This window comes from Hesperophylax consimilis, chromosome 28 (assembly GCF_061612785.1).
Source record: "Hesperophylax consimilis isolate HC1 chromosome 28, BYU_Hcon_1.0, whole genome shotgun sequence".
Lineage (NCBI taxonomy): Eukaryota > Metazoa > Arthropoda > Insecta > Trichoptera > Limnephilidae > Hesperophylax > Hesperophylax consimilis.
Genome location: NC_142863.1, coordinates 6,962,916 through 6,985,855, shown reverse-complemented (window position 1 = coordinate 6,985,855; position 22,940 = coordinate 6,962,916). Strand labels below are relative to the sequence as shown.

The window sequence follows — 22,940 nt, the reverse complement described above, 5'->3', positions numbered from 1 at the left end:
GTTGTCTCCCTCTATATTTTGTTATATATATACACACATTATGTACTTCTTGTTTAGTATTAATTTGTACCCTGATGATGCTTAAGTAAAGCGAAACCGGTCGGTTCTTAAATTAATAAATATCGTGGTTTTAAAACAAAAAAGTATTTTATTTTATTAAATAATAATCCTTTACAAGATCAATTCTCCAAAGGAACAACTGGCAGAGTGGTCGACTGTCCGAGGGATCGACTGTCAGCGGGCCAACTGTCAGGGAGCCAACCGTCGGGAGATCAACTGTCGGGGCACCGTCAACAACGTATAACACAAACACTCAAAAAAATCCACACTATTTGTGGTTATACCATTTGATTTGTTATATTATTCCCAGTCATTTTTAGTATGGTTGATGCTATCGTGAGATACGTATTTAACATTCACAGACTGAGGCAGGCGGGATTGAATAAGGATGCGCCTAATTAGATTACTTCGCAGCTTTTTATCCACGGGCAGTACTCCCGTGCGTCTTTGTGTGTGTTGAAAGCAGTCTCTCATCATTAAAATATATATATATGTATGCTCCTTGCGTCGTGTGTATTAGTTTGCGTTTACAAAACTGCAGCATTGCTATTGTTTACAGTTTATTATGCGAAACCGCACAAAAGTTCCAACTGCTCGCAACAGTCTAAAGCCAATTAGACTTTCACATCCCCAGTTGAGGTAATTTGTGAGGTTGAGGGTAGTGGGGAGGGGAAAAAAATGAGGAAGAGGAAGGTGAGGGAAGTACCTGGCTATTTAGATCTGGCCACCAAACATGGCCAAAGCCATTTCAAGCAACGTTTCAATTCACAATGGTTGTCTTACACCAGGGCGATACTGAGAGTATCTTCCACTCTGAAAGGTATAAATATACTATATATTATCAAATGAAATTTACTTGCGCGTGCTGGGATTTGAACCCGCAACCTCCAGCTTGCTAGTCGAGAGGCTTTACCCTCTTCCCACTTACCCTATTCCCTTTACCCAACCAAAGCACGTTTGTAAAGAATGGGCCTGGTACATTGCCATCCCTTCCGAACATCCTTTCACAACTTAGATTAACGGGCCTGGTACATTACCATCACCTCCGAGCATCCTTTCACAGCTTGGATTAACGGGCCTGGTACATTACTATCCCCTCCGAGTATCGTTTTACAGCTTGGATCAACGGGCCTGGTACATTACCATCACCTCCGAGCGTCCTTTTACAGCTTGGATTAACGGGCCTGGTACATTACCATCCCCTCCGAGCATCCTTTCACAGCTTGGATCAACGGGCCTGGTACATTGCCATCCCCTCCGAGCATCCTTTCACAGCTTGGATCAACGGGTCTGGTACATTGCCATCCCCTCCGAGCATCCTTTCACAGCTTGGATCAACGGGTCTGGTACATTGCCATCCCCTCCGAGCATCCTTTCACAGCTTGGATCAACGGGTCTGGTACATTGCCATCCCCTCCGAGCATCCTTTCACAGCTTGGATCAACGGGTCTGGTACATTGCCATCCCCTCCGAGCATCCTTTCACAGCTTGGATCAACGGGTCTGGTACATTGCCATCCCCTCCGAGCATCCTTTCACAGCTTGGATCAACGGGTCTGGTACATTGCCATCCCCTCCGAGCATCCTTTCACAGCTTGGATCAACGGGTCTGGTACATTGCCATCCCCTCCGAGCATCCTTTCACAGCTTGGATCAACGGGTCTGGTACATTGCCATCCCCTCCGAGCATCCTTTCACAGCTTGGATCAACGGGTCTGGTACATTGCCATCCCCTCCGAGCATCCTTTCACAGCTTGGATCAACGGGTCTGGTACATTGCCATCCCCTCCGAGCATCCTTTCACAGCTTGGATCAACGGGTCTGGTACATTGCCATCCCCTCCGAGCATCCTTTCACAGCTTGGATCAACGGGTCTGGTACATTGCCATCCCCTCCGAGCATCCTTTCACAGCTTGGATCAACGGGTCTGGTACATTGCCATCCCCTCCGAGCATCCTTTCACAGCTTGGATCAACGGGTCTGGTACATTGCCATCCCCTCCGAGCATCCTTTCACAGCTTGGATCAACGGGTCTGGTACATTGCCATCCCCTCCGAGCATCCTTTCACAGCTTGGATCAACGGGTCTGGTACATTGCCATCCCCTCCGAGCATCCTTTCACAGCTTGGATCAACGGGTCTGGTACATTGCCATCCCCTCCGAGCATCCTTTCACAGCTTGGATCAACGGGTCTGGTACATTGCCATCCCTTCCGAACATCCTATCACAACTTTGACAATCAAAACAAGAGGAAAGTCACTGCTTACATCAGCGTTCGAAAAACCCCGCCTTAAGCCCGAGCAACGCTAGACTTCAGATAGTTTTTTAAAACACGTCTATTTGAATACCATTTTTGTTTTCTCCAGTAAATGTATGAATTAATTAATTGAAATCTTGGAAGCGGAAATTAACCCACTTCCTGGCATCCGATCGAGCTGAAACTCAGCAGATAGACTTGTTGTTCACGACAATTTACTATCGGTAGCATTCATGCACACACACACGCACACATGCATTGGATAATATACTTAATAAATAAAAATTTGATAAAATTAATATACAACATAAATGTCAGTACTATCTAATTATAATTTGGCTTAAGTGTCCCTGAGCAGGAAAGTTCAATCTTCAGTTAAAGTATTTTAGTTTGTCTGTTCAGAATTAATATGATTATTGGAAATTGACTCTAAAGATATCCACTGAAGTAGACAAGTACCTACATTTAGAAAAAGAATCACCAACAACTGTAAGTGTCGTAAACAAAGTACAAAAATAAATTTCGATTAATAGGTACGTAAACAGTTTATTAAAACAAAACAAGAATTATAAAATCGTTTTTATTTATTTTAAAATGTCATTTGTAATGCTAACATTTAAAGGTGTTCCTTGAGGAATCGACTGACAAATGCATTTATTATTTATGCTCTTAAATTATGATTTTGACAGAATGAACAGAGGCAAAATGATGAGATATGCTACGCCAAAGGATGAATGCAGAAGTAATTGATGCATACAAATTTAAATTTTTAATACTCGTACTTTATCACAAATGAATTTTAAAACCTGGCTGGATACACGCTAAATTAGCGAAAACGACCGACAATAACTTATAAACGGTATTCATGTTTAAACCCAAAATAAAGAAGAACACCAGGAAAAGAGGAATTTAATATAAAGCCTTTGCTCGTTTCATTATGCTGCGTACACACACAAGGAAAAAAGCGTGAGCCGAGCCACGAATGGGGGTTACTTTCACAAACTATGAATGTAAGTCACTAGATATAAGTCTTAGAAATAAGTCAGTAGTTCTAGTATTAACCATTTAAGAAATATATTTGTACAGCGCCCCTGAGGTGATTTCTCACGAAAACGGCGCTATATAAATTAGCTTAATATTATTATTATTATAGTCAAAGAAAGATACGGTAATATGAACACTGTTCTAAAAAACACAATTTAAATCGTTGTGGAAAATGTATTCGTTAATAAAAATACAATGAAAATATATTTTTGCTGTTTCGCGCCATATTGTGCATTATGCACAATTGTTGTAAAACATGCGACCATATAGCAGAAATTAAGTGATTTGACGAAATCCGTTACGATACCCTGCTTAAAGAGTCTAAAATTATGTATTAGTATTATATATATCAGTTTGAAACAACCACAAAATCCGGCAAAATTGAACCAAATGTGAAATATCACGTTTTATCAACAAGAAGGTTTTCAATCTAAAATAACTATGTCCACCATCGTTAATCGCTTTAAATTATTCCACAATCTAAGAAACAATTTGCAGAAAATTCTTACTAAATATCGATTATTGTATGACTATTAACTTGGAATTTTCGAGTGTTGCGTGGATTAAATACACTCATAATAGTCGTCTTCAGCCAGTCCCTCATCTTGAAGATGTTGGTGAAAGCCGTGTAAGTGTTGGGTCGGCAGGAAGTTCTTTCATCATTGAAAGGCCCGTTGCTCACCACCCCACGCAGATACCAGCGGGTGGAACCCTCCTTGTCCGTTGAAGGAAATACCAATCCTCCACCACTGTCACCCTGGCACATGGCCCTTCCTGAAAAACGCAAAAAAGATTTAATTTACATATATGAAAATATATGTGTGCTACTTTGTTTGTCCCCTGTAAACACAAAACACAACTCAACTGATTTCGCCGAAAATTTTAAAGATTCTTCATATTAGTACGAGGAATGTTTAGAGAGATGTTTTCATGGTAGATGAAGTCAGAGACGTCCGAGAGAGACGCAATTTCCCTGCATTAGAATGAGATGGACACGTGACCGAATTAAAGACGAGTTTTTTTAACAGTTGGTGTACAGTAGTGAATGGTGTAAAATGTCGGGAACGTCCGAGGAAGACTTTACACTTTATCTATGTTCTGGAATGAGATGCGGAGTCGAATTAAAGCCATTAAAAACAGTAACAATGTGGATTATATGATACTATAAGAAATGAAACACAGTATTAAAAGACGGGGAGGATTGAGGAAGACATGAATCAAATAATTCATTGTGGTAAAATTAGGTACGTGTTGAACAAAGAATGATGCGTTAGGAGAATATACGTAGTGTATTTGAACGTAAGAAGAAGTCGAGGATGCTAAAAGAAGACGTGACACAATCTAGTGAAAAAAATACTTAAAAACAATTTTTTTAAGTGTTATTATTATATCAATAATATTTACATCTTGAAAATGCACCTATTTTTCAGGTACATTAGAATTCGTAACCTCAACACTTTATTCCCAATCTTTAATATCCCCGATCAACGCTGGGTGCACGTCAGCTAGCTCAGCTGTAAAATAACATTCCTTAAGAAAACCGTTTGTAGCAACATTAAAACTTTTTATCTCTTTTGGTAACTCTCCACATCAACGCCAAAAATTTTACGAAAAGCATTACGAGCTCTTAGATTAATCGGATTTAAAATGTAGCTCTACTTAGCAAAAATAAACAACAAATTTATTTAGCAAGACGGTAGTCTCAATTAGAGGTCAAGTCGCAAGTCCCAACGACACCCCGTTACACCCTGTATAGTATTTACCATTGAGATATCCAGCGCACATTTTATCTGCCGTGAGGTACTTGCTGAAATGGAACTTGGACATCTCTATGCGGCACTCCCCGTAAGCAATGACTGGCAGATCCAGGGTCTTCAGTTCCTCTGATGGTTCTCCGTTCTCTGTCCTTCCCCAGCCAGCTATCTGCCCGAAATATAATTAAAACTCAATCATTGATATTATTTATATTACTGGTGCTTTTATAACAGTTTAAAACTACTTTGAAAACCTAAAAGAAATAAAGCTTAGGATTCTGAATTTTAGCGATTTTCTTAGACGATTTTCATTTTCGCTGCACCAAAAAATAAATTTTATTTTAGTAAATATCCACTTAGATAGAGAGATAAGATAAGATAGAGGCATTCTTAATGAATTTTTCTACGATTATTTATAAAATATTGTTTACTCGAAGCAAAGTTCTGGAGTTAAGACACCAATTTTATGCATAAGATTTATTGAATTTAATAATGGTCCTAAAATGGTGCTATGGAGCACTCCTGACGAAGAATAATTAAAATTACTACGGTTTCACTGCGGGATCTGAATTTTGGAAGAAAGCATAAACATAATAATATTTTTGTTCAAAATTGTAAATGGTAGTATAGACAGTCCTGATTTAATTAACCTCATTGAATTTCATATACCCACGAGAGCTACTCGTTCTAAAATTTTGTTTAAATGCAACAATATCAGGACTGAGTATTCCAAACACTCGCTTGTACCTAGGTTGCATGAAGTAAGTAATAGATACGCAGATGTGGCAGATCTATTTAACTGCACGCAAGGTAGGTACAAGAGGGCTATGCTATCAAATCTTTTCAATCAATATTAATTTAATCTAATTCTACCTTATTTGCACTATAGAAACTTATGTACTTGTATCTCTTGTTTACTTACTTACTTACTCTCTAATGTCATTTCACAATCAAATGCCACATATATTTGTTATTCTTTTTTTTAAATATTTCTACGATTTTAACTGTGACATGTTATCATTGTTTATGGTATATTTATACCGTTGATATTAAATAAATAAATAAATATTGAAGGATGAAATTATCAAGACTACCGATAGCCCAGTCAATGAAGGGAAAAAAAGACCCAATGTCGGAACTAATTCCCCGGAAGCTGAATTTTTCACAGATGTTAGAAGACCTTTAAACATGTATTTTTACAAAAGTCTCCGACTTTCCCCTCAGTGCTTCTTTCCCCACCCCCTCTTGAATATATTTTTCATAGAATTTCAAATACGCTAATATCTCCTTAATGGTTTTATGAAATCAAATTATTTATTTTTTGTTTAGTTTTTAATTAGTTATTCTAGAAAATTTTATTCTTTTATTTTTGCGAGAAAAGCTATACAATCTCTACGATTTATTAGTAAAAGAAAAATATCAGTTTTTAAAATAGTATTTCAGAATATATTTGCACATAACTTTTTTCTGAGCCTGTTAACGAAAAAAAATAAATCAACAAAACTTGTAGACAATATTTTTAGCTATAAAATAATATATATAATAATGGGTTTTAATTTATAATAAGGCACGTAGGCTGTTAATAAGAAGCGCGGCGCGCGGCGGCTCGAACGCACAGCGGTTCGCGGCGCAGCGAGAAATTACAAAACCTAAGGAAAGTAATGATTAATTCATGTGTTTGCTTTATTTTTATGACAAATTCATCTAACGTTGAAGAGTTTTATTGTTATTTACCAGTTTTAGTTCGTAGGGGAGGGGGGGGAATATAAATATTTTCCCCTACCCAACCGCCGTGCCCTGGTCTGGCTAAACAGTGATATTATGTTGTATGATTGCTTGTAACTTATTATTTAAATAAAGATATGTGGGAAATTTATGGAAATCAGTTAACGCGTCCTCAACAGTAACCCACATGCTCCAGGGACTTGAATATTTATATAGGCAAACAGAGCCTACACTTTAACAGCAGCGTCTCTTGTCCACGTAATGAGAGAAGAATACCAAGATATTGATGGGAAATTAAGACAATTTCTTTTTTTTTTAAATTTGCCGGAACCCGGGCGTTTATTGACATCAATATTTGTTTACAAATTATGTGCGCTACCCGACTCACTAGACAATATCTGTTCTGAGCCGGGTAGCAGTATCTACCATTACATATATCAATAATAAAGTGAATAAAAATACAAATAAAATAAATAAAAATACAAAATACAGGAAAAGAAACGTAATTAAAAAATAAAAGATTACCTAGATAAAAAATCTAAATATAAATTATTACATACATATGTAACAGTAATTGAACTTTTTTTTTTAATATGTCATATAAAAATTAGCATGGAAGGTTTGCAAGTAACTTGTTAATGCAATTTCTTTTTTTGTTCATTAGCCACGTATTAAAGTATTTATATGTACATTTTCTGTTGATTTGAGTTGTATGTTGTGTTTTTTTAAATAAAATATTGAATATGGAAGGTGCGAGGTAAGATTCATGTTTTTTAGCAAGAGTGGATTTAATTTTTGGCACTTGTAAATGATTGTTAGATTTAGCTCTAGTGTTCTGGGAGTGAGATATGAGTGAAGGTGACTATTTTATGCAATTTGTATGGATAATTTTTTTTATGAATAGCTTCCTGATATCAAGTATTTTATTTTTAATTAAAAGATTTTCAGTGGGATAAAGATATGGTTTTTTGAACATAGTTCTAATAAGTGCTTTATGAGCTGTATTAAGTAGCTTGATGTATGTGTCTGCGGCACCACCCCATGCCGATATACCATAAATTAAAATGCTTTGACAAAGGGAAAAGTAGACATTTTTTAGTAGTTTAAGTGACATAATGTTTCTAATCGTTTTAAAAATATATATTTGTTTCCGGATTCTCATTGCAAGTGAAGTTATGTGAAGTTCCCATTTTAGTTTGCAATCCACTGTTAAACCAAGATACTTAATATTATCCGAATGTTCAATTTTTTCGCAGTCGCAGTTTTTGGTTTGTGATGTAGTACATGGATGCAGGTGTAAAAGCGGGACGGTTTTTGGTTGCCCAATATTTGTTTTACTGAATGTTAGAAATTTGGTTTTCGAGGTGTTTAGGGTAAGAAAATTTTTGTCGAGCCATTTTTTTATCTCCCTCATACCAAATTCGGCGCTCTTAAATGCCTTTTCCCAAGATTGCTCTTTAAAAAAAAGTACAGTATCATCTGCGTAGCTGCTCACATTATAGCAGAGTGTTGGAATTTTAATATCAGTGAGACCATTAATATAGATAAGAAAAAGAATAGGGCCTAAGACACTACCCTGAGGCACTCCGTACTTTATTTCTGCTGTGTCACTCAAGCATTTATTAAGTTCAACTATTTGTTTCCTATTTTTTGTATAACTTATGAACCATTTGAGCGGTTTTCCATTGATGCCAATATTTTTAAGTTTTTCGAATAGCATATCATGAGATAGAAAATATTTATCAAGATTTAGTGAGGTGAAAAAAAGATATGTAGGAGGTTAATAATGATGACAATCTGAAAGAGACGATTCCATATACTGAAGCAAGTGATGACAGGATTAAGGAATCATCGAGTAGGACTGCCAAGTTGTGGCTTTACCTTCTACATTGCATCGACCTCATGCTTAGATTTATATTTGCAGAGAAGTCCGGGAATCGGAAAATGCACCTAAATACTATTGTTGATATGCTTACATTTTTCTACTTGGCAGGACATTTACCATACGCAAAATTAGCACATATGTACGTTCAAAGTATGTTGCAACTCGAATCAAGAATAATATAAACTATTCACTTAAAATAGGTACTTTACAATAAGAAGAAGTGACAGACATTGATCCGGTACGTGGACGGACATGATCATCGAGCAGTGTCTCATGCGACCAATGAAGTCAGTAGGAGGTTTGACTCATGGGCACGGAATCACTGACAGCGCTTTGTCAAAGTGGAAACTTGGAACCACTTACTGCGTGAAAGTGCAAGAGAGCATTGAAGAATTCATCGATATAGAATTTCATTTTACTGAACAACGTATTGAGCTGCGCGAATCACGGAAGAAAAGGGATGAGCTAGATATATCTATCCGAGGGGACCAACTCTAGGGGACGCCCACGCCGAGAATACTTGGAAGACCTGCTGGTGGACGTGCGCTGCTCATCATATGCAGAAGTCAAAAGAGCCGCACAAGACAGGGAAGAATGGAAGAGGAGATTAGATGAAATTGCTGCAAACCAATCCCAGGATTGAAACCAGAGAGAGAGATATAGGAAAATATACATCATGGCTAAGACAGCACAGCCCGTTCACCAAGCTCTCAAAGGAGCTGATGTCTTAATCTTCAAGGTTTGTTTCATATAATAGTGTCAATTGTAATAACGCTTATGAGGTGGACCTGGCAGCTGTGCAAAAAATTAAAGGATGTAATTTTGGAGATATACGATTGAAAAGGAAAGACATGGTGACTACCCAGCAAGATTCAAATCCGCAACTGTTAGGACGAGACAAGTTGCAGTAAACCCCCAGCAGCTATTTGACAGAATACTGTGCATTAGTGATAGTCCTAGCAAGCTTGTGATGGACCAAGGTCTTTCCCGAGGTAAATGATATAAACCGTCATAGTAGAGCCATCTATCGGAACAGACACATATGAATTACAGGAAACTGCATACAAAGGTGGGAAGTTTCTTTTAGGGTTGCGACGGAAGGGTTGGATTGCCCAATCATGATCACATAGAGAAAAAGGGGGCGCGACTTTCTGACAGGACAAAGGAAATTACAGAGAGGGGGTGTGTTTAGGCTTTGATTTATATGGCATCGACCTTGGAAATATTCCCAACAAATGATTAGGTGAACGAACGAAGCTGGATTCAAGGTTGAATCACTTGAAATTTTAGGGGTTCAAAACCTTTTTTAGAGGCGTAGCATCACTGGAACGGAGCGGGATTTGGTGGCAACAGGTCTGTTACTCGAGGTTAAAAGAAGTAGAAAGGTTGTCGATTTCTGGCACTCGAAAGGGTTAATTTTGGAAAAAATTCGAACATGGTTTTGCATCATTTAGACAGTAATAATCATTAACGAAAATAATAAATTTTACACGAGGCTTATGGAAGACGAAAATACATTAAAATTAATGTTTTAACGATTAGCAGAGGAATTATGAGCGAGTACATTCGGTTTCGTTGTGATGGGGACTTGAAGTCTCTGATTTATGTGAGGTGAGAGGAGAGACAAAGACAAAAGATAGGCGTGTGGCAGAATCATTAGGGTCAACACCCATAATTGCAGAGAGGAATCGTGAAAATCCAGTAATATTTCTTAAAATAAAACTGGCCGGAGGAATAAACAGGATATCAAATCGAAGCGGTCAAAGGTGAATAAATGTGCAATGTAGGAGACGACCTTACGAAAGGGATTTAGCATACGGTGGAATGGGAATGATTATCAGAAGTGATCGATTCGGAAGGTAGAGGGAGGAACGGACGTGTACACCATTTAATTCGACAAGAGGCGAGTTGCGAGTTCTATTCTCACACAGAGGATAGGAGGCAAAAAAGAGGCTATAGGAAATATCCACGAAAACGGAAAGTTAAAAGGAAAATTTTGACTAGTTACGCGTAAGAGGGTGTCTTAGCGCACTAAAGGAAAGGTCATCAGAACACACATCACGGACCAAATAGGAACGCGAAAAAATTTAAATTAGAAAAACAGGTCAATTCTGACGGATTAGAAGGCACCTACCAGATGAGGCGAACTTGAGAATTTCACCAGTACGGGCCTGTGTTGTGAAACGGCAAATGCCCGTTTTTTCTGAGAAACGCAGAAGTATAGACCTGATAAGTTTTAAGTGACAGAGGATATTGGGCGAGAAAGATAGGGCCGTAGCGCTTCGATAAAGGTGGGATTACAATGACAAACGTAATTAATTACTGTTATAAAACAGCGTGCACGGGCACAAAACAGGATAGTTCGTCACAAATCGCGGGGGACCTTTTAAGGAAGTATACGCGTCGCACTACGAGGAAGTACCACTTGGTAATTATCCTGGACTTGGCAAGATTTCTAGTCTAACAATTAGTTAAACTCAGTGGATCTCGGGTCGCCTTAACTTTCAAAAAATATACACGTCGTGCTACGTCTTATTATCACTTGGTAATTTATTCTGGACTTAGAAATTTTCTGGTCAAAAAAACATACAGTTCAATTCAGTGTTTGAAGAAATTAGACTCAGTGTCCTTGACGTAATAATAAATTCAGGTTGAAAAATTTTATTGGTTTAAATTTAGTAATTAAAATTAATAAACCCTAAAATTCCTGATCGAATAAAATTGAACGCGATTGCTATGATTTAAATAAAGTCACGGATTATAAATAAATTGTGATTAAAATTAATAAACCTTGAAATTCCTTTCGAATAAACGCGATTGCTATGATTTAAATAAAGTCACGGATTATAAATGAATTGTGATTAAAATTAATAAACCCTAAAATTCCTTCTCGAATAAAGTTGAACGCGATTATTTTGGATTTAAATAAAGTCACGGATCATAAACAAAAATAATAATCAAAAAATAATAAACCCAAAATTTCTTCTCGAATAAAATAGAACGCAAGTGTTAGAGTCTCTCGCTTCACTTTGATGAAGTCTCGGACTAAAGTTGAATTTATAATTGAAAATCTATATACCTAAGTGCCTTGCTATCGCGTGTTAGGCTCGATCGAAGCCGTGTTACAACAAAAAAAATTTCAATAATTACTAGGTTAGGGAGGAAAGATCGAAGTACATTCATTACGGCAAATAACGAGGGTAACACAATCAAAATTAGGAAAATAAGATTGGGGATATCTCAGGTGAAGATAAAATATTAGGTATAAACTTAGGGTAAATCTAGTGATATTTGCTGACACCCCACTCAAATGGCAACGGTTGTGTAAAATCCCACCTGGATGTTGCTATTTAGCGGGTAGGGGCTTGGTAAGTGTTTTTTTATTTCCAATTCAATACAACCAAATTCCCAGATTAACTTAGAACGCGCGGTGCTGATATCTGCCGACTGACAGCTACTACTAATCCACCTTAATATGTACATAAAACCAACATGTCAATTTTCAGGATTCCCCGACAAGATCAATATTACTACCCTCAAGCCTTACCTCATTCCCAAATTTAACCCTCGACTAAACTTCATAGTTGGTTAATGTCTAATAGTGTCGCTGCAAATCCGTATCCCACAAATACGGACTAGTCAGAAGGATTTTTTTCTCACGCTATCACGTGGTAAGGGTTGCCAACGCGGACGGATCGGACTGACGGGGCGCTGGGGGACTACTCCCTCTGACGGGGCCGTGTTGAGTTAAGGGGCGCGAAAGTGGAATGAAAATTATGATGCCAACTGTTAATGAACGGGAACATGGTCAGCAGTTGGGGCGTATAGTATGAAGGCACTTTGGACGTCTGTGAAAATCCACGTGGAGGGGCGACGGCGTGATATCACGTGGGAATAAGTCCGTAGCTCTATCACATTATCCAATGGTGTCGACCGGGAAGCTGATGTAAGCCAACTGGAACGCTCCCTTGGCGGAATTACAGCAGCTTCTTTGAGGTGGAGTGTAGGTCTGACAGCACGCGGGAGTTTGAGCTTCATCAGGCGAAACCTACACGACACACTTTTCGCGTTAGTATCATGATATGCAATTACCTTCCCCATCTAGACTCAGTAAAGTAGTTCGTCCGGAGGAATGGGCGTTGGAGCGATTTCGGAAATGGCGTGATGACTTAATTCGCTTTCTCTTGGACGTGAACGGATCCTATAGGTCAGGGTACCTTTATGAAATGGGTTGCCAGCTATGGGGTATAGTCTAGCCACGTCGGAATCAGCGTTTGATTTCTGATCACCATCCACCGTTTTCGTATTTGGTCAGTAGAGGAGCCAACGTAATTTGAAAAAATATTTCGATCATATAGCTTACCCCTTCTCCCCCCCCCCCCCTCTCGTCCCTTCCCTATAAAAGATTAAGTGTCGAGTAACTAAATTAATATATGTTAAAACAGATGGAGGCAACCCCGGAGCTGAGATGGCGAAAACCGTCGCACTATGCATGTCAATACCATACTATACTAATTTGTGCAATAACGAAACTATTTCATGTCCTCGGATTTATTTAAGGTCGGAAAGAGCTTAAAAGGAAAGGTTTACAAGTGATTACTACTGTATTATAGTTAGGCGTACTGTAGGGGACAGGAGTAGGTTAAACACGCGGTCTTATAAGAAAGTTTTAAAAATTTCAATGGTAGGGAGATCATTCACTCTAATTTAAACGAAACAGGATTACCACAAATATATGCATTAATAGCCCGTTCATATCTCATATGAATTTCAAAACCAAAAAAAAAACACAACGCTGAAAAAGGGGCATTATTGCGAATTAAATCTTAAGATCTTTTGCCGTATGTTCCATACGGGGATCGAAAGGCTTAGCTAGGGTTTCCTCTTAAGGTAGTCCTTTTAAAGGGCGCCACCAACAGCTTAGGAAAATCGAAGGACAATGACCAGGATGTTACAACATTTTGCAGATCAGACAGGAGAAATAATCATTATTTTAGAGTAGGTATAAATGTAGCAGGACGGAAACATTACAAGCTTTAGACCTACTTAGGATATGAATTGGCTTCAAGACCCCTTCTATTTTTGATGAAGTCTCCCTTCGTAAAGGAATAAAATCATGCATGGCAAAAGTATTTAGCGAAAGTATTCATGACGAAGTTGATTTGGAAAATGCTGCAATAGTCATCGATGGAGGATACCTCCTACACTCTTTTGTTTGGCAAACTGAAAATACTTATGGAGACATCATTAAATCATACTCACGCTTCGTCCATAATAAATTTGGCAAACATTGCAGAACCAACTGTAAAATATGAAGAGCAAAGACGAAAGTCGGCCAACAACTCATCGTGTGATATTGGATTAAACTTCACTACACGTTGTTTGACTAAGAAGGAAGCTTCCTTATCTAAGAAGAATAACAACAAAAATAATGATTGAAGCACTGTGTCATGAATTTAGTGAATCTGGTTTTAAAACTGTCACGGCCGCAGGTGATGCCGATTTTGACATTGTACTAACCGGCTTCGAACAACTCAACATCCTCTCAAAAGTGATTGTTGTTGGCACGGATAGTGATCTTTTGGTATTACTTGTAAGTCTTGCTCCTGAAGGAAAATCTATTTTTTTCTGTAAAGATGTTGGTGGAAAGGCCCCTTCAAGAACTTTCTACATCATAGAGAAACCTATAATGTTACATAAAGATATTCGAAAACACATGCTATTTACCCATGCCATTACGGGCTGTGATACGACCCCATCTTTATATGTGTTAGGAAAGATAAAAGCTGTTGACATGATGAAAAACAATCGCGAAGCAAAACGCGAGGTGAAGCTGAGGCATTTCTGGAAAAAGATGCAACTTGTTGCAAAATGGAGAAAAGTTCGCTCTCGCCATGTATGGTCTTGGTAGCTACTTTAATTGAAACGAAGCTCGATTCTATAAGTTTACCAGACTAACGACAAAATCAGCTTTTAAATCTAAATTTGACTTGGCAAAACTACCACCGACTTCAGAATCGTGTCATCAACGTTGAGAGTTTCTTTGCAAGTACAGTTTTGGTTAAGAAACAAACTGAACCCTATAAACTGGGGATGGAGGTATGAAAATGTAAATTAAAATGGTGGAAAGAAGAAATTTTTGAAACCATTTGCTCCTGATGACCTTTTTTCTCTGGTGTCCTGTTCCTGCAAGTCTGGATGTGGAAATTACTGTGGCTGCAGAAAATCTGATTTTACCTGCTCTGCCATGTGCTACAACCGTAACGGATTATCATGTCTGAACACACCCCAGTATGACGAATAAATGGAAGACTCTTGACTAGAAAATTATTTGAATATTTGCCTAATTTTGTCATAGATAATATTGATAAGTATATAATATAATTTACAAACCGTTTTGTCATTATAATATTTTTTGAGGTATATTTTGAGAAGCTTGTTTGAAAGTAAACCATTTTAGAACTATGCACTATTTTAAGTGATTTGTTGTTTCGGTATTTTATTGTTGATAGGTGCACATAATAAAACAAGTGAGAATTTCCACAAAAGATTTTTTAGAACTTCGCCATAACATAAGGTCTGCAATATTTGTTGTGAAAGGGTAGTCCCACCCTGTTGTAGGTATTTTTGGCTTATTTCACATAATTTTATTTAAATAATAAATTACGAACAATCATACAACATAATATGACTGTTTAGCCAGACCGGGGCACGGCGGTTGGTGGATAAAGAAAGCGCTTCATTGGGCATGGGAAAATATTTATATTACCCCCCTCCCCTCCGACCTAAAACTGGTAAATAACAATAAAACTCTTCAACGTTAGACGAATTTTATAATTTCTCGTGGCGCCGCGAACCGCTGCGCGTTCGAGCCGCCGCGCGCCGTGCTCCTTTTTAACAGCCTACGTGCCTTATTATAAATTAAAACCCATCATTATATACATTATTTTATAGCTAAAAATATTGTCTACAAGTTTTGTTGATTTATTTTTTTTCATTAACAGGCTCAGAAAAAAGTTATGTGCAAATATATTCTGAAATATTATTTTAAAAACTGATATTTTCCCCTTACTAATAAATTGTAGAGATTGTATAGCTTTTCTCGCAAAAATGAAAGAATACAATTTTTTAGAAAAAATAATTAAAAACTAAACAAAAATTAATAATCTGATTTTATAAAACCATTAAGGAGATATTAGCGTATTCCGAAAGGCTTTGAAAAATATATTCAATAGGGGGTGGGGAAGGAAGCACAAGGGGGAAAGTCGGGGACTTTTGTAAAAATACATGTCTAAAGGTCTTCTAACATCTGTGAAAAATTCAGCTTCCGGGGAATTAGTTCCGACATTGGGTCTTTTTTTCCCTTCATTGACAGGGCTATAATCTATGTACAATATTTTAGTAACAAACTCACATAACATTAACACAACTAATACAGATAGCACATATTTCCGAAACTCACACTGCATATATGCTTATTTTATCACAGCTGCATGATTTTAAGGCGAAGCTATAAGTGAAAGCACTATAGGCTATCAATATCAAAAATATACCATGGATACATTTAAGCTTGTTCTATCGGTTGGCTTAGTCAGAATTAAAATAAAATTATTAATTACGTCATGAAAAATATGAGCGCAAACTACTAAATAGATTTATTTTTCAAGAGTTTACTATGAACTCGTATAAGAAACAACTTTTAAAAAATACTGTTTTATGGCAATGTTTATTTGCTACCACTTGACTTGATTAACTTTTTTCAGTTTTTATTTAATTATTCACAAAACCTCATTCCGAGGATTTGGCTTTCTACGTCTACCACCGCATCAAATTTACCTGCTAGGTAAATGTTCGCTATGCGCAAGGGAAATATAGAAGAAAATGTTACCTTTAGGCAATTACTTTCCTGTCTTCAACTTGCCTGAAGCTTCAAGGTTAGGGAAGCGAACTGGCTTACATATGCCAGTAGCGCACATTCTCTTATCTTTCAGGATACATATCAAATGGTGAGATGTGATTGATGTGAAGAAATTGACCATAAATAGCTCATGGCGTGCGGGGAACTCTACATATTCCATCATAGACAGTACGACGGATAATCTCTGACCTAATACGGGGTCATATGTATCAGATGCTCAGGAATATGGCATTGCTCATTGCTTGGAAACAGGTAGCCTTCGGAGGAAGCAAGACACCAAATCTCGCAGCCAACTTTGATTGGCTTATTCTGAATGTACATCTTGCAATAATGTCGACCGAAATATGGCACAATTTGCTCGTCGACGGAAAGTTTGTGTGCAATAACACCAAATTGAAAATATTTCACGTTTAGCATGTTAAACAATGGACGAACCTACAAATAAAGATGGAACGTTAGTCGAAGAATACTAAATATAAAAGTTTATGTTATGGCTAATATACATAAGCCATTTTGTCGGTTATATCTAGATTGTTGTTATCGCAAAAATGTATCTAGCGCTTTATAAGCTCAAAATGTGGACGGTGGTTCCTTTTTTGATGACGCTTGCACCCAAGGTCGGGTCAGACCAAAGATATTAGAAGAACGAGATGTGCTATGCGCAGTTCGTACTGAGTGGAATTGTTTTGCCGAGTGTCGCCGGTTTTGTTCACCAATACTACTGCACACCTTCGCTTACGCTAAGGCATCGCTAAGGTATCCGCACTAATACATAGAACAGATTTCTGTGCGTACACGTCCCGATACCGTTCAAAGTACCCTAATTAGGTAGTACTCCGGCTACGGTCCGGCGGCCAACATAGCATATCTCGTTCTTCTAATATCTTTGGGTCAGACGGATAATAATCTGTGGTAGATGGCAATGTATTGTAGCCGGTCAACACAGAAACCAAGAAAACGCTTCAATTCGTATATATCTTACTGGAATTAGGTATTGGTTTTAAATCGAGCGTATTTGATCATACTCTCAAGAATAAACTGAATCACTTCGTCATCAAAGAATAATGAAAAAACTTGGAAAGCATTATAAGACTTCAGCTTTTCGTAGATATCTTTATGCACCACATTCAGCGGTTCAGGAACCTAACAGTTTACTGTAGTTTTGATTTTTGGCTGGTGGTGCATTTGAAATAGATATTAGATATAGTCGGTGGCCGAGTTGACATCGCGCTTGGGTCCCACTCAGGCGTAGTGTGTTCAATTCCTCGGCCGGCTAAGTCCTCCATCACAACACAAGCAACATTTTCAGCTTTCTGTGGTGGTAGTAGGAGATTTTCAAATATTGTCAGGTTATTCGTAACCCGGGAATGTTTGTCTTTCTTTTTGAAAAAAAAAAAAAAAAAAGATATAGGCAAGGTATTCGGATGTCGAAGGCTGATACCAGTCAAGTCGTGATATGCCATCAAATCATCGTCAATCAGCTCTTCGTCCGTCTGTTCATCAACATTCTCTGTTTAAAAATATCCGAAAACTGCAGACTAACTATTATTTATAATAAAAATCACCCATAAGCTAACCAAAAACATATGAAAACACTGTCACAGCTAACCTCCAAACGTTGCGCGCAGGCATCACCTGATTTCAGTGACATCCAGCGGCCATCTTATGCATATAATACTATGTTGCAAGTCCCAGCACTTTCTTCCACCTTTGGTCAACGTAGCTTTGGCTACTTTGCCACAAAATTCTTCAACATGCTCCCGGAAAATATTAAAGAGAGTCAAACACGGAAAGAGTTTTAAAAAATGTTAAAATTTGGATTTATTCAAATGATAGAGCCTACACTGGTGCCCTCACCCAAACGCCTTGTCATTGACAGTTATTGCAGTATGTACGGTGCTAAAACTTACTATATACGTATTGTGTAAATGCAAACAATAATGAAAAGTAACCAAATGCCTCGTCACAGTGAGTTATTATAGTATGTATTGTGTTTAAACTTATTCTATCTGTATCTTCAATATGTAAACAATAATGTAACCTAAAATAATGGATTGCTGTATGGGAACCCATATTAAACATTTACATATTAGCAGAGATGTTCAAAATGGGTACCCAAAACCATTTGAAATCAGGGCCGTATTTGTACTTTTCACAGGTATAGGCCACTTCGTTTGCGCCGCCCCCTACCCCTTTCTTAGAAATTGCCACCGATAATATCTATCATAAAAAAAAAATAAAAAAAAACATATTCACTCACTTTTAGGCTGCCATTAGGTGACACACAATTTTCGAAATAAATATTCAAATGTAGGAAGTAGGTATTCAAAAATAAAATAAACAAACGAATTAGTACAATTTAATTTAATTAGTAAAATTTAATGATAAGAATTACAATTTTTTTCGGGTTTTTTTATTGAAAAAATCATCTATAATATCTTTATAGCTTATAGTATTCATTAAGTCTGCTTCAATGCTCAGAAGAGCCAAAGAGTTAAGTTTTTCTTGCGACAGTGAAGACCTTTGGTAATTTTTCACACGCTTTAAACAGGAAAAACTCCTTTCTCCAGAACAATTTGTGGCCGGGGTGCAAAGTGCAATGCGGAGAGCTATATCCAAGTTTGGATAAACATTAGCCACAGAGATTGTTTCCTTAAAAACTTAAAAAGATTCAGTAATGATTTCGATTCAGGTTTCTCTGCCGTCTTATTAGAGGAAATGTGACTACAAAAGTGTACACATTCCTGAACTAAATCGTCTTCTAAATCATTACAGTAATATTGCACAAGAGACTGAGCTTTTTCTGAGACTCTTTGTGTTGAAAGTTCACTCATTCTTGTTAAAAATGGAAAATTTTCTTTAAAGATTATATATGCACCATGTCTTCTCTCTAATTCAGCTCTCAGTCTGTCCAGAATTACCAAAAAGGTGTTGACTCTGAAAAAGTCTCTGGAGGTTGTTTCGATTTCCTCATTTGATGCTTCGTCTATGAAGTTTTTTCTCTTAGGCTTCCTCTTACTCTTAATGTCGCCCTGATATTGCTTAAGTGCGCTCATTTCAATTGCATTTTTTTCGAAAAAATCAAAGTTTTCTCGTTCTGCTATTGTAAATTCAAGAAGAGATCCATAAAGATCAGATACCGTCAGTACATCAAGAGATGAGTTCTGAATCCGAGCACTCACTTTATTTAATCTGTCCAAAATAGCATTCCAAAATACGATCATAAATGCCGTTTCCAGTTTTTCCAATTTAAGGCGAATTCCCTTTGCTTCAATTCGTGGGATGGGTTTCTGTGTAGCGTCATTTTCAATCATTTTTAAAACCGTAAGTACTTCATCCCAGGAATCTCTTACACTTTGACAGGCATCTGCTCTTGCTGACCAACGTGTGAGGTTTACTCTCTTCAGCGTCTTTCGTTTTCCTATTTCATTAGCCATTTTTTTCCAACGATCGGTTGACTTCACAAAGAAAGTATATACCTCTTCCAGCAACATGAAGAAGTGACAGACTTCTGTACAAGACTCAGCGGCCGAGGTTCCCACCAAATTTAATGAATGAGCTGCACAACTGCACAAGGGACGAACATGGCAAGTGATGCTTGTTCTTGAATTTTGGCTTGTAAACCATTATAAATTTCTGACATGTTCGAGGCATTATCATATGACTGCCGCTTTGCACTGCCGGCCGGCCCGGCGCGGCGCGCGCGTGATATGGTATATTATGTGTTCGTACGGACTGTTCATCACATCACCCGCCCCCCTTTACCCTTGCCGCCCAGGCAGTAGCATCAATATAACTAACTATCTAACTAAAGTACTAGGAATTAGCGCCTAATAGTTATAAAACTCTGTCTATCCACAGGAACTTTTTTGTTTATAATCGCATACACGGCTTACCAAAGCAAGCGAGTGCCGCCCCCTGAACTCTGCCGCCCCTAGGCCGCGGCCTATAAGGCCTATTGACAAATCCAGGACTGTTTGAAATGCAAAATGGAAATGGGTCAAAACTTTTCCATTTGAAAATGCAAAATGCAAAATGGTTTCTCAGGTCAAACAATTAAAATAATTATAGATTTTTTAAACAATTTTGTCATTTAATAATGGAAATCAATGTGGAACAAACATATTACATGATGGTAAATCCAAAAAAACCACGACTACAGATTACGAAACCACAAAAAATTTGCGCGGGACACAGACATAGGAATTAATAGACGAGAAGATAAAGGCGAGGGGTAAAATCAACTGTTGAAGAACGAAGGGAGTGAAGATGACTGTGATTCGTCAATAAATCAATCTGACAGTAAATAGGCATCTCGCATTATAATATCACCATTTACTTCTTAAAAGTAAAATCTGCTTTGAATGAATAGACATTTTTACATGGGAGCGCAAATTACTCGCCACGTTATGAACAAATTTGCGAAGTCCAAATTCGGCAAAGTAAGGCAGCTTCTATATTCAGAGTCGTAGTTAGTTTCAGAGTATTTAGTTAAGACACTTTTATAAATGTTCATAATTTACTTCCCAGCAACCAACCAGCTTTGTGTTTCGCGTCCAGACGTTTCTCGATGTGATAGTAACAACTGATTCATATTATACGATGTGAATATGCTTAAAATAAAATAAAATAATGCTTATATATGGAATGTAATACGACAATTGGGTTTATTCTCTTTTTTCGCATCTATTTTTACCAGTTTTCATAGTACAAGTATACATTTTGCCGTGTTATTTCGTAAAATGAACCGATGATGCCTCGACCATAGTTCGCACAAGAATGATGACGTCACGTTTTCAAATATCACTTGAGGCCGTACGCGAGCCCAGCCGGCTCAATGGAACCGGTATGGGGAGTGGGGATAATACGCTTTTATGGAGGAAACACATTATTAAAACGCGACGCGACGCCACGTCTCGACACCCGATGTGCACCGTGCACATTACCAACACGCGACGCCACGACATACTAGCAATTTCTGAATACAGTTAGCTAACAGCAGTGGAAGTGGATGGTTTTGTACTATGGATTTAATAAATAACGAGTCAGATGAAGACTTTGAAGAAGATTTGATGCAAATTATGGGTACATATATGATACTTAAACGATTCAAGAAAAAGAGAATAACTAGGCGTTACTGGGTTCATGAAATAAATCAAAAGAGAAGTATGTGTGGTGAATATCATACTCTGTATCCAGACTTACTTCAAGATAATGAAAGATTTCATATGTATTTTCGGGTTACTAAAACACAATTTGAAGAAATACACGAATTTATTCAAAGGGACATACACAAGATTATTTCTCACAGTATGATCCCTGTATATAGCTAAACTCATGTCATATAGAACAGGATATTCTCACAGTATGATCCCTGTATATAGCTAAACTCATGTCATATAGAACAGGATATTCTCACAGTATGATCCCTGTATATAGCTAAACTCATGTCATATAGAACAGGATATCGTTTTACCAACTCAATTAATTGTTCGTCGGTCATTTCGCTAAATAAATGCAAAAATAATATTAAATTGGCCAAAATTCCGTATATGCTCGGTGACAGTTCTCGAACGACTGACGCGTGCTGTCGGGTGTTGTCTAGAAACATACTGCGCAGGCCGCGTCGGGTGGCGTGTTTACCCCCACCATGGGCAACACGCCGACCTGGCACGTCTAGATCGGGTGGCGTGTGCGCGCATGGCGTCGCGTCGGATGTTCATAGTGTGATTCTGGTCATAAGAAAACAATACATTTGATTCGACTCAACACGCATCGCGTTTCGTCGGGTCGCGTCGGGTTTTAATAATGTGTTTCCACCATTAATCACTTAGGGCAGGTCTACCTAATATTCATATGTCTATGGCGCGGGACTAATTTTGCCAACGTAAAAACATAGAAATCTAACATTTAATATTACAGCGTCATGACCCTCCTATGTTCAGTATTTGAATCAGTATTTTTTGTAATGGTATCACTCAATTACCAGGGCTCCTACCAGGGAGCAACTTGACAAATGTAAATTATCTCTCATAGCGAGGTTGAGGACCGACTGATATTTGGGGCTTATGAAAAAAAGATGAGTGGAGATAGTAGGAAGAATGTTGCAAAAAAGCATTTAAAATGGAAAATGCATTGAGAAAAGCATTTAAAATGCAAAATGCAAAATGGTTTTTAGAAAAGCATTTAAAATGCAAAATACCCATTTTGCATTTCCATTTGAAATGGATTTATTTGAAATAAAGCACATCTCTGCATATAAGCAAACCATAGACAAAATGGAGAAATAATTAACTAA

The 22,940-nt window shown here is 37.7% G+C and overlaps 1 protein-coding gene across 1 annotated transcript; it reads right to left on the bottom strand.

The window, feature by feature from the left end:
- Positions 1 to 3,868: 3,868 nt before the first annotated feature.
- Positions 3,869 to 12,825, bottom strand: LOC149410103 (CLIP domain-containing serine protease B4-like). Its single transcript, XM_089648941.1, has 3 exons — positions 12,817 to 12,825; positions 5,124 to 5,283; positions 3,869 to 4,134 (listed from the first exon to the last, which is right to left on the bottom strand). Exons 1-3 carry the CDS (start codon positions 12,823 to 12,825, stop codon positions 3,869 to 3,871), a joined length of 435 nt encoding a protein of 144 aa, XP_089505067.1.
- Positions 12,826 to 22,940: the final 10,115 nt, after the last annotated feature.

What these genes read in the sequence shown, in the direction of transcription:
- LOC149410103 (XM_089648941.1), bottom strand. An exon ending in GTGCGCTGGATATCTCAATG is followed by an intron (nt 4,135 to 5,123) that starts GTAAATACTATA and finishes TGCGTTTTTCAG; the next exon opens with GAAGGGCCATGTGCCAGGGT.